The sequence below is a fragment of the Bufo bufo genome, chromosome 3 (assembly GCF_905171765.1).
Source record: "Bufo bufo chromosome 3, aBufBuf1.1, whole genome shotgun sequence".
Classification (NCBI taxonomy): domain Eukaryota; kingdom Metazoa; phylum Chordata; class Amphibia; order Anura; family Bufonidae; genus Bufo; species Bufo bufo.
The window spans coordinates 576,779,459-576,792,333 of NC_053391.1; the positions used below are offsets into that span (position 1 = coordinate 576,779,459).

The window sequence follows — 12,875 nt, forward strand, 5'->3', positions numbered from 1 at the left end:
ACCAGGGATGAAACCCAGCGTCTGGTGATTATGCGTTCCAGACTTCAGGATGTAATTGACTGCAAAGGATTTGCAACCAAGTATTAAAAAGTGAAAGTTTGATTTATGATTATTATTATGTCCCATTACTTTTAGTTCCTTAACAAGTGGGAGGCACATATGCAAACTGTTGTAATTCCTACACCGTTCATCTGATTTGGATGTAAATACCCTCAAATTAAAGCTGACGGTCTGCAGTTACAGCACATCTTGTTCGTTTCATTTCAAATCCATTGTGGTGGTGAATAGAGCCAAAAATGTAGAATTGTGTCGATGTCCTAACCTACATAGCTAGTTAAAAGCTGAAACTTTGTTACATCCTTTCCCAAGATCTGGTGACACCAGCATGTCAACTACTGTTATTATTTTTAACCTTTCAATAGTGAAAACAGAAACAAAAAATACACCCACACGTCCTGGAGTCCTCGACCTTCTGGGTGGCTTCCATGTTTTTTCTCTGGTCTCTATGTTAATGAAGAAGTTCCTGCCTGTAATAGGGTCGACGTGATATTCCCAGTTTTCCACAATGAGGACAGGAGAACACGTAGGGCTCGGAGGAGCTCCTTTACTCTGCTTCATCTCTTCCAAGTTGCAGTAAACTGGTGTAGTATCCTGCATTGTGCCAGCCAAACTCACCTAACGGGAGCAAAAACATAAAAATATATAGTACAAAAGTAGAATTCACATACATAGACAATATAAAACAGACAGCAAATATGTATAGCGTTAACATAAGCAATGTAGAGCATGATACGTATGTACTGCAGTAACATTCTATGCATACAGAGTTTCTGATTGGTACAGTAGATCATACCCCTTTTGGCCAGCTTGTTCTACAATGAACCATTTAAAAGTATCACATCATGTACTCCAATTGTTGGATTGTGGTATTGGGGGTCATTTATCGGACCGGCACTTATACGTCTTGATATCCCACCACCGGAGGATGTGCCTAATTTATGACAGGCCTCATCATAAATTAAGCACATCCTCCGGCAGTCCATACGCCTACATTGAAATCTACTCCAGCTAGTAGCTGACGTAGATTTCAGTCATCATTTATGCCACGCTCCATCATGCCCCCTTTTTTTGGAAGTGGTGAGGGTGGTGTAGAAACACCACTTCTGCCTAAAATTATGCCCTATGGTATTTTTAAAAAATTGTGCCCAAAAAACTGGTGTAGAGGCATAGTAAATGACCCTTTTAAATTGTGCTTAATGCAAAAAATGAAATGCATGTTGGCAAATAAGTTAATGGAATTGTCCAGTACTTTAAAAGGGGTTCTGCAGCCTGTTTATATTGATGACCGATCCTCAGGATAGCACAAAATATATTAGACGGCAGCATGTCCTCCATGGTTTCTTTAGTTTAAAATTGGATCCATAAAAATTTACAAAATGCAAAAGCCTTGAGACAGACTATGTATTAGTCAGAACATTACACTGTTTTTGCACTTTTTGTACATTTTTATGCAATAAAAGAAACCATGGAGGACATGCTGTTGTCAAATATATCTTGTGCTGGAGCAACTGATGGGATCTGCGGTGGCTGGCGGTCTGGTGCATTCCTGATGGTGGTCTTGGTGGTGCTTTCAAATTTGCATTCTATTCTCAGGATAGGTCATCAATATCTGATCAGCGCGAGTCCAACACCTGACACTCCCCCGCTGATCAGCTGTTTGAAGAGGAGGCAGAGCATTCATGTGAGCACTGCTTCCTCTTCATTAGGGCCCATTCACATGACTGTATATTTCTGTCAGTATCCGTTTCGCAATTTTGGGGATCGGATGCGTACCCATTCATTTCAATGGGGTCACAAAAGATGTGGACAGCACACAATGTGCTATCTGCATCCATATGTCCATTCCGTTGTCCCGCAAAAAAAGATAGAGCATGTCCTATTCTTGCCCTTATTTATGGACAAGAATAGGCTTTTCTATCACAGAGAAGGATGTTCCGTTCCGCAAAATGCGGAAGGCACATGGCCGATATCCGTGTTTTATGGATCCTCAATTTACAATCCGCAAAAACAGATACGGTCGTGTAAATGAGCCCTTACACTACGGCATCATCAATACAAACAGGCCTCAAAAACCATACCCACAGTATAGGCCACTAATATGTTATCAGTGGGGGTCTAACACCCTACACCCAGATCAGATGTTCAGGAGTAGCAGTGATGGAACTACATAGCTCTGTCCATTGTATAGTTAGCAGAACTGGTTATTGCAGTGCTGTTCCTATTCACATCAATAGGAGCAGTGTTGCAGTTACTAGCTCTGTCCTACTGATAGGCCATCACCCCTTTAACACCAAATGAATAGTTTTCACAGCATTAACAGTCAGGCTGATACATAACGTTCCAGAAAAATAAAAGGATCTTAATTTGTTAGATGCGATTTTGCCAAAATCGCATAAAAATGGCTTAACTACAACATACGATGATTTTTTTTTTAAATGCATAAAATATGAAAATAATCACAAACAGTATGCCCAAAAATTACACCCTGGGTGAAGGAGGCCTTAAATACCTAAAAAGTGTGCCAATTAAGGGTACATTCACACTAGCGTTTTTCTTTTCCGGCACTGAGTTCCGTCAAAAGGGATCAATGCTGGAAAAGAACTGATCAGGCATATCCCCATGCATTCTGAATGGAGAGCAATCCGTTCAGGATGCATCAGTTCAGTCTTTTTGACTGATCAGGCAAAAGATAAAACTGCAGCATGCTACGGTTTTATCTCCGGCCCAAAAAAACGGAAGACTTGCCTAAATGCCGTATCCGACATTTTTTTCCATAGGAATGTATTAGTGCCGGATCCGGCATTCAAAATACCAGAATGCCGGATCCGTCCTTCCGGTCTGCGCATGTGCAGACCGAAAAAAAGGTGAAGAAAATAAATGCCGAATCCGTTTTGCCGGATGACACCGGAAAGACGGATCCGGCATTTCAATGCATTTTTCTGACTGATCAGGCATTTGATCAGGCGGATCACTCTGCCGCAAGTGTGAAAGTAGCCTAACTAATTAAATTGAGTGCCTTGAAAAAGTATTCATACCCCATAAACATTTCCACATTACACCCACAAACTTAAATGTATTTTATTGGGATTTTATGCAATAGACCAAAACAAAGTAGAAAGTATGTGTGAAGTGAAAAAAAAATGAACATGTTTTTTTTTATAAATAAAAATCTGAAAAGTGTGGTGTGCATTTGTATTCAGCCATCCTGAGTCAATAATTTAGAGGACCACCTTTCACTGCAATTACAGCTGCAAGTCTTTTGAGGTATGTCTCTCTTTGCACATCTAGAGCTTGAAATTTTTGCCCATTCTTCTTTGCAAAAAATAGGTCAAGCTGAGTCAGATTGGATGGAGAGCGACCACAGCACCTTCTTCCATGTGTTTGCTGTCTCCCCTACATCCCTCGTGGCAAACTGCAAATTGAACTTCTTATGGCTTGCTTTCAAAAATGGTTTTCTTCTTGCCACTGTTCCATAAAGGCCAAATTTGTGGAGTATACGACTAATAGTTGTCCTGTGGAAATATTCTCCCACCTGAGTTGAGGATCTCTGCAGTTCCAGCAGAATAACGATGGGCCTTTTGGGTGCTTCTCTAATTAGTGTTCTTCTTGCCTGGGCTGTCAGTTTAGGTGGACGGCCATGTCTTGGTAGGTTTGCAGTAGTGCCATACACCTTCCATTTTTGGATGATGGATTGAACAATTGTCTGTGAGATATTCAGAGTTTGAGATATTTTTTTTAATAATATAACCCTGCTTTACACGTCTCCACAATTTTATCCCTGACCTGTCTTTGTCCCATGGTTTTCATGATGCTGTTTTATTGCTAATGTTCTCTAACAAACCTCACAGAATAGCTGTAGTTATACTGAGAATAGTTAGGGGTATCAGAGTACAGGGGGCTGAATACAAATGCATGCTACACTTTTCAGATTTTTATTTGTTTAAAATTTTAAAAACCATGTATCATTTTCTTTTCACTTCACACATACTTGCTATTCTGTGTTGGTCTATCACATAAAATCGTAATAAAATACATTTAAGTTTGTGGGTGTAACGTGAAAAAATTTGGAAAAGTTCAAGGGGTATGAATACTGTATCTCTGCAAACTATACACAAAGATTCTACAACTGACTTCCACCCACATTTGGACATGTGGGAAGTAGAGTATAAGGGAAAACTAACCAGGGATGTACAAAGGACATATGTGTTACGTGGTCTGCCTCCATTGGAAGTGCACATTAGTACTAGCCTATCTCTTTGTATTGCAATGCGGTTCAAGAAATCCAGCTCCACTTCGGTAAAGGAAAAATTTATTTTGCTTGCGGTAAAATCACATCCAGTTATAGTTACAAAGTCGTTGTCTACGCGTTTCGGACTACTGAAGACAATTCGCGCCCTTACTCATGACACGATACGACATAAAAAAGTGGCAGTGTTTATAGAGGGACTGCACCTGTTTTCACTAATTGTGGTCACATGACTGCAGACACCCTCTGAAGCATGCCACGCCTATGGACAAAACTTCTCATGAGAAAAAAGGAAAAAAGAAGAAAACCACACACTAGACAATAAAAAAGCCTATACAAAAATGCATAACACATGTAATGGCTATAGGAGACAAAATTAAAGGAGAGAGTTTTTTTGAGAGAAGATTAAGAAATGCAAGGACACTGAGAATGTGGATTTATTGTTGCAAAATTAGGTCTAGACGTCTGTTCAGACCATCAGGTTGCCGCGTGTTCAATGCGAAAATCCAAAAGGATTCTCTGTTTAATCATTTTCTTTTGTAATCCCGTCCTCTTTTGGGCAAAAAGACCCTTTCTATACCCTGTACCACTAGATCCGATGTATCACCACCATGGCGGACAGCAAAATGCAGACTGGCTGCAGATACATTGCGACTGCGAGCACTCCTTGCCCCGTCTGTATAAGCGGTTGTTCACAAGGGTGCGTCATGGCACATGTTTCGCTGCGTCCTCTAGAGGATGAGGAGGACAGACTACAGCGAATGAATGCCATTTATGACACACCTGATAAATCCATCCAGGAGAAGTTACAACTAACTGTGTCAATGTCTTCGCTTGAGAAATTAATGTCTAGAGAGCTCCGTACATGGTGGGATCTCACCTCACTGAAAAAGTACACAGATAAAGGGATGATTCCCAGAGGGCTCAGACTAAAGAAAAAACCAACTACCGTATATTCGATTCCTTTTTAAAGGAGTGGGAGGCAATCCTATCTGAATGTGCCTTGAAAATAATGGATTTAATTATACGTAATGAAAGTCAAGCGTTGATGGAGTTCAGAGACAATATCAAGAAAACACAAGAAATTTTATGTGTACATATAAATAATCCTGAATTAATCAAACTGGATAACAAACTAAAGGAAGATCTACAAAAAATGGAAGATGATCTTATAAAGTTTAAACAAATGAAATACAATCGAGATTTTCTTGACTATGAGTCGAACCAAGTATATACATGGATGGTTTCTAAACAACATACACCCCATTCGATTTTGAAAAGGTTGTGTAATAAAAAGAACAGAAAAAACTCACAAAGGGTCTCATTCAGTTCGACGGACCTGGATTCCATTGATTCAGAGCAGGAACCTACCTCTTCACCTGCACATACTCCTCAAGTGAAAGAGACTGATTCACACAAAGCAGCTTAAAAAAACGGAGGGCGGGTCGGAAACATCGACAAAAAGAACAGGATGAACTCCAAGTGATCAACTTGTCCGCTTCCATTTTATCATCAGATGACATTAATGTACTGAAAAGAGGTTTAACTTTTTCTCCCACCTGCCAATTTGATTTATACAGGACGCTCCTGGATATTAACAGGCTGGCCCGCGCTCTCACTCTCCGGCGACATTTCCAGGTGGGTGATCATGATGGTTGTGTTGCAGAGATGGGGATCGCGGATCACCCTGTGGCACCCACGAGTGAATCCACTGTTTATGATAATATTAGCTCCCATAATACTGGGAATATGAGCTTTCTCGAAATGATGCATGCATGTGAGTTACAGGAGTCTAACACAGTCCTGGGTGATCTGGATTTGAACAATAGGTCTTTGCATTTTCACACTAAAAATCGGGACTTTTATCCCATTCAATCCAGATCCCCAGCACTGGACCGATACCAAGAGTTGGTAGAGCGAGATCTAGTCTTACTACATGATCAGATCAATGTGAACACGGCTGGTACTAAATATATAACCAGAAATGAAATGAAGGCCTTGCAGGACATGAAATTGAGGGATGACATTGTTATTAAACAATCTGACAAAGGGGGTGGAGTTGTCGTATTAGATAGTGGTCTATACAAGACCCAAATTGAATCTATGCTAAGTGACACCACAGTGTATGTCACCCTTAGCGACAACCCCCTCCACTCTTTTCAGAGGGAATTGAAAAATGTTTTGGATTTGGGAGTTAAATCAGGTTTTTTGACTAACAGGGAATCTGAATACATATATGTTATATCTCCCGTTATCCCGGTATTTCATGCACTCCCTAACACACATAAAAACACCTTTCCACCTCCTCTCAGGCCTATTGTAGCAGGTATTAGTTTATTTTCAGAACGAATCTCCCAGTGGGTCGATTCTATACTTCAACCACTAATACCGCTCATACCAGGTTTTCTTAAAGACACAACGTCCGTTTTACAAATAATTGAGAACATTGAATGGTCCTCAAATTATACATGGATCACAGCGGACGTTGTGTCTTTATACACTAACATCCCGCATGAACTGGCTATTAAATCATTAACCTGGTTCCTTAGAACCTATGGGAACATCACCGTAGGGTTGCAGGAATATGTACTTCTGGTGGTGGATTTCCTCCTCAGGCGTAATTTCTTCATGTTCAACAATACGTTTTTTCTGCAGGTATCAGGGGTGTCGATGGGGGCTAAGTTCTCTTTCCCCATAGCTAATATTTTTATGGCATGGTGGGAGAGGAGCTTTCTCCTCATCGACACCCATCCATTTTGGCATTGCATCAGGTGGTATGGCCGTTACCGGCCTTTGGCTGCTATATCAATTCCTGTGTGGACACTATCTCATTTAGTGTCCACCATGATATACAGGAGATTTCTTTTTTGGATTTGCACCTGAGGGGGGATCCCACCAGTAAAATCCATACGTGTACTTATAGAAAGCCCTTAGCAGGAAATACGACCCTGCATGCTACATCTTGTCATCCCAGACATGTCATAGCGAATATACAGAGGGGCGAGATAATACGTGCAAGGAGGAACTGAACGGATGATAATAGCTTCATGATTGAAGCTGAAAATATCGCCCACAGATTACACAAGAGAGCTTATTTTTTTGTTCCATAGCAAATTCCAAATCCATAGCATTCGGAATTGCTGAGTATTTTCCCAAGATTGCACTCTATGCATTGCAAAGGGTGAAATCAACAGTCAAAGCCTGCAACATAAAACTGCCTGATTGACAGGATCAATTTCCAGCATATTCATTTTGCTTAGCACTGTCAATCAAAAAGGAGAGGAAGGGGCTGGTAAAGGAAGCAGGAGGAGCAAGGGTGCACAGAGTGGCATGCACCCGCCCAAGGTGCACTTGACTACTCATTTACATATGGATTAAAAGCACCTTTTCTCCAGAATGAAGCAATGGATTGCTAAGTGAAATGTATCATTACATTCAGCTGAGCTAACCCTACAACTCGCTGTGCCTGGTTTATCAGTGAATTTACCGGTGACAGGTGCGCTTTAACAGTGAAGGGCTTATAACACGTCATGAAGGATGACTCAAAGTTTTAATTATTCTGAAGTAGTTAAATTGGTGTCATACCTAAGGTAAAGTTCAGGAATCAAGGATAAAACCTTCAGAAAATAAGGAATTTAGCTTCAATGATACGCGAATGTGTACCAGAATGCACATTTGCTACCTTCCCATGTCTCAGGAAGCTGTTTCATGGAGGTGCTCCTTTGTGTTTTTCGGTAATAATTCCTCCACACAATGATAATTTTCCTTTCATGCCCCCACACATAATAATTGTGACTACTAATAAAAACAAAAAGTCACCTGAGCCCATTACCACCTTCATCAGAGCTCTTCAAAGTCCCATGTAGTGGATTTTGCCGTCTGTACATGGCCTAGATTAAACAATTCCCTGTTCTGCTACAGTATTTAGCTATATCTGCTTCCTGTGGGCATGAATACAGTTGGCTGTCACCCAGGGATCCATGGCATGGGACAGCAAATCTGGAGAATGCCCCCCGGATGCCTGGCGCTAGTGATGGCATGTGGTGGGCAATTCCATGTAGATGTTATTACTGTGCTGGTGATACTGTTTGGACTACCCTATGCAAAAGTGGCTACAGTGTGGAACATAACATCTGAATTGTGGCACTACTGTGTAGGCACTATGTACATACATAGAAAGCATCTTAATCTGCCAAGCCAGGGCTTGCAGTGAACACAATATTCTTCTATGACTACAACCAGTGTTGGTTTTGGAGTTGCAGTCTGTATAATAGAAGTTAGGGTGTAAATCTGAAATCATGGCTGCAGCATGTGCTTTTGGTTCGTGGCTCCCATAGTGAACTTGACATCCATGGTACATATATTCCTGCTAAATGTCGTCGTCATGTGTGATGGATACTCTAGAGCTGATTATTATGTAACTTTTATTTTTTGAAAATTCCCCAGGAGACATTACTCACAAGGTCTATATTTATTTTGGTCTTCTATGTATGTAAAACAAGACTTTTTATTATGTATGCAAAGAAGTAATATCTCTGACTTATTCTTCAATATTAAATGTGAAAGCCAATGAGAGAATGCTCTGGTCTGTCACCATTTCTTTAATTTCACTAGCGAATGACCAGTCCATGCTGCTATATCTCCATAGGACAAAGAAATGGACTAATAGAATACTTATTACGGGGAAAAAAATGGAATTCATTATTTCAATGTAGTAAGAGGCACACGTTTTGAAATTTTGAGAATGTTGCCCCATGAATTATATACCTGTTATGTTGCAAGAAAGTGTCACAAACTGTTGCAGCAGTTCAGCTGTGAAACATTATTTGTAGTGAACATTGAGTCTATTGATTCCTATGAAGGTGTATAACCTACAAGTTACTATATTTCCGGACATCAAGCTATATGCCATCATAGTTGGTCAGTGCTGTACTGGAAAGGGTCATTACTAGAGAGCAATTCAAAATCAATTATCTACAAAATGTAGCTTTGAGTCACTTGGATTCCACTTTGGATTACTGTTATTGTACAGAACAGAATCATCAAAGTACTACTTTCAAGGAGAGGTAATAATGGTAGCAGTCAGTGTTTTATAGGTTTAGCTCTCTTTGAAAGTAGATGCCCACAAATGGCATACAAACAGGTTAACAATTAGGTACCCATCCATATCGAGGTCCCCTTGCTGTTCGTGGATGGGCCTGCAAATTTTTGATCAAAAATATATTTCCTAAGAACCTCTGATTGCATATTAGATACAGTATATGTATTTAGGTATTAGTTTGTATATAGATCAGACACAGTTAATTTGAAGAATGCTGCTATGCCTGTTTGACTATCACATTCACAGAATGTCCCTAAGCCACTCTTGTGTTGTCTTGGCTGTGTACTTTCGGTCATTATCTTCTTGGAAGGTGAACATTTGGCACAGTTTTCAATAAGAATTTCTCTGCACTTTGCACAATTCAGCTTTCCCTCAACCATGACCAGTCTCCTTCTCCCAGCCACTGACAAACACGTCCACAGCATGATACTGTCACCACCATGCTTCACTGTAGAGATGGTATTGGAAAGATGATGATCAATGTCTGGTTTGCTCCAGACGTTATGCTTAGAATTAAGGCCAAAAAGCTCAATTTGGGTTTCATCAGAGCAGAAAATCTTGTTTTTCACAGTCTAAGTCCTTTAGGTGCTTTTTTGCAAACTCCAGGTGAGCTTTCATGTATATTTTACTGAGGAGAGGCTTTTTTCTGGCCATTGTGCCATACACCAAGATTGGTGGAGTGCTGCAGTGATAGTTGACCTTCTGGAAGTTTCTCCCATCTGCACACATGATCTTTGGAGCTAAGCCAGAGTGACCATGGGGTTCTTGGTCACCTCTCTTACCAAGGCCCTTCTCCACCGATTACTTAGTTTGGTGGCACGGCCAGCTGTAGTTAGAGTCCTGGTAGTTCCAAACTTCTCCCATTTAAGAATTATTGAGATGTCATTGCTCTTGGGAACTTTCAGTCCAGCAGAAATTTTTTGTACCGCTAATCCTTGTAAGGATTAATAATATCACAATGTATGCCCCGTGTCCATACATACTGCTATACATGCAATAAGCTAGGTACATTTTGTTTACACATAAACTATATAACACATGCATAGCATAAAGGAAATAACTTGTTGCATACAGCTGAAGATACAGATTTGAAGGAAGCAGTCACATACTTGGATAAGGCACAGTACTACAGGTCGTTTGTCTTTACCTTTGACATGTAGACTCTCAGCAGGCTGGTATCAGTACCAAGCATTGCATTTTTCATTTGCATGCATCTCTTGCCCTCAGTGCAGCGTTCACTTGTTGCCTACTCTTCTTACTACTGGTTTTGTATCTTTCTGCTATATCCTGTTCCTCTTTTGAAAGCGGAACATGAGGCATGATTTTGCAAGGACATCTTTTCTTAAAAGAGGTTGTCTCACTTCAGAAAATGACATTTATCATGTAGAGAAAGTTAACACAAGCCACTTCCTAATCTATTGTGATTATCCATATTGGTCCCTTTGCTGGCTTGATTCATTTTTCCATTGCATGATACACTGATCCTTTTCATGGTTATGACCACCCTGTAATCCAGCAGGGGTGGCCGTGCTTGCACACTGTAGGAGAAAGCATCTGTCTATGCTCACTCCCGTGGTCCCAGCCACCAGAGAGGCTGGCGCTTTTCCCTATAGTGTGCAAGCATGGCCACCGCTGCTGGATTGCAAGGTGGTCGTAACCATGGAAAAAAGAAGTGTATAATGCAATGGAAAAATGAATCAAGTCAGCAAAGGAAGCAATATGGACAATCACAATACATTAGTAAGTGCCTTGTATTAACGTCCTCTACATGATAAATGCTATTTGCTGAAGTGAGACAACGTACAGTTACTTATAGGTATAAATGTGGAAAAAGAGGCAGGACTCCGACTTCAGTAAAAAAAAAAAAAAAAAGTGGATTCCTTTATTCACCCATACTCAATGTTTTAGCTCAACTCAATAGAGGGCAAGTTATTTTGTTAAATTGATGCATCCCTAGGCATCCTCATTTACTTGCTTGCCCTGACACTGTCATAGCAGCTACCCGCAGCAACCACTAGAGGCTCCCTGGATACAGATTTATACAGTTCTCACTGAGCTCAATACTAGCTGTAGTCATTTATATGCAGTTGGCTGCCCCTTGTGGTACTGTATTCAGCCACAATTATATCATTTCTAAACTCGAAAATGAGGCTTTCAATAGATATACACCACATGCCAATGTATTTTATCATCAGTCTCTAAACCATGACAATAGGCTTTGGAGTTCCATGTGAATAATAAATTAAATGTCATTAGTACTGTATATACTGTAGATGTGCATGCGTCTGAATAATATATACATAATGCATAATAATCTTACAATGAACTACATTTGCTATGTGGTATCATTAGTCCAACTTCTAAGAAATATAATAAAAATAGAAAAAAAAAATATATAAAATATGGAGTACACATGGAGTACTGTGTACAGTTCTGGGCTCCTGTAAACAAGGCAGACATAGCAGAGCTGGAGAGGGTCCAGAGGAGGGCAACTAAAGTAATAACTGGAATGGGGCAACTACAGTATCCTGAAAGATTATCAAAATTAGGGTTATTCACGTTAGAAAAAAGACGACTGAGGGGAGATCTAATTACTATGTATAAATATATCAGGGGGCAGTACAGAGATCTATCCCATCATCTATTTATCCCCAGGACTGTGACTGTGACGAGGGGACATCCTCTGCGTTTGGAGGAAAGAAGGTTTGTACACAAACATAGAAAAGGGTTCTTTACGGTAAGAGCAGTGAGACTATGGAACTCTCTGCCTGAGAAGGTGGTGATGGTGAGTACAATAAAGGAATTCAAGAGGGGCCTGGATGTATTTCTGGAGTGTAATAATATTACAGGCTATAGCTACTAGAGAGGGGTCGTTGATCCAGGGAGTTATTCTGATTGCCTGATTGGAGTCGGGAAGGAATTTTTTATTCCCCTAAAGTGAGGAAAATTGGCTTCTACCTCACAGGTTTTTTTTTTGCCTTCCTCTGGATCAACTTGTAGGATGACAGGCCGAACTGGATGGACAAATGTCTTTTTTCGGCCTTATGTACTATGTTACTACTATGTTACTATGTTAGATAGGTTGGAGCTATACCGCATCACTTACTCACTGTCTTACAAAGGAGACAGGGACAGAGGAAAGGGGGACATTATGCTAAGGCATGTTTCATTTAGGGTGGGGTTACACAACATCTTTGGCTGCCCCACATGTTGTGTGGCCAAAGATCACAGGATCTCAAAATAATTTTACTGTACATTGCAACACAAGGAAAGTGAATGGGATCACGTTGCGAGTCACAACTTGCTGCAAGAAACACTTCCCACCTGAACCTTATTTACCTTATTTACCTTTTTAACATATTTAAAGGGTTCAATCAAGCCTCGCCCACTCCCCTTCCCTTCTTTCCTCAAGGCTATACAAATTAAAGGGGTTCTCCGGGAATTAAGAAAATGAAAATACTTAAATAT

General features: G+C 40.4%; 1 protein-coding gene across 5 annotated transcripts in view; it reads right to left on the minus strand.

Moving 5' to 3' along the window:
- Nucleotides 1-12,875, minus strand: part of ARHGAP9 (Rho GTPase activating protein 9) — a 223,264-nt gene that overhangs the window by 115,843 nt on the left and 94,546 nt on the right. For 3 of the 5 annotated variants that reach the window (XM_040425737.1, XM_040425734.1, XM_040425736.1), the window contains one exon: nt 451-675. In XM_040425737.1, coding sequence (XP_040281671.1) covers nt 451-675 — 225 coding nt within the window. Of the gene's footprint in view, nt 1-450; nt 676-10,554; nt 10,646-12,875 lie in introns of those variants that run through there. The other 2 variants (XM_040425738.1, XM_040425739.1) reach the window with 2 other exon arrangements.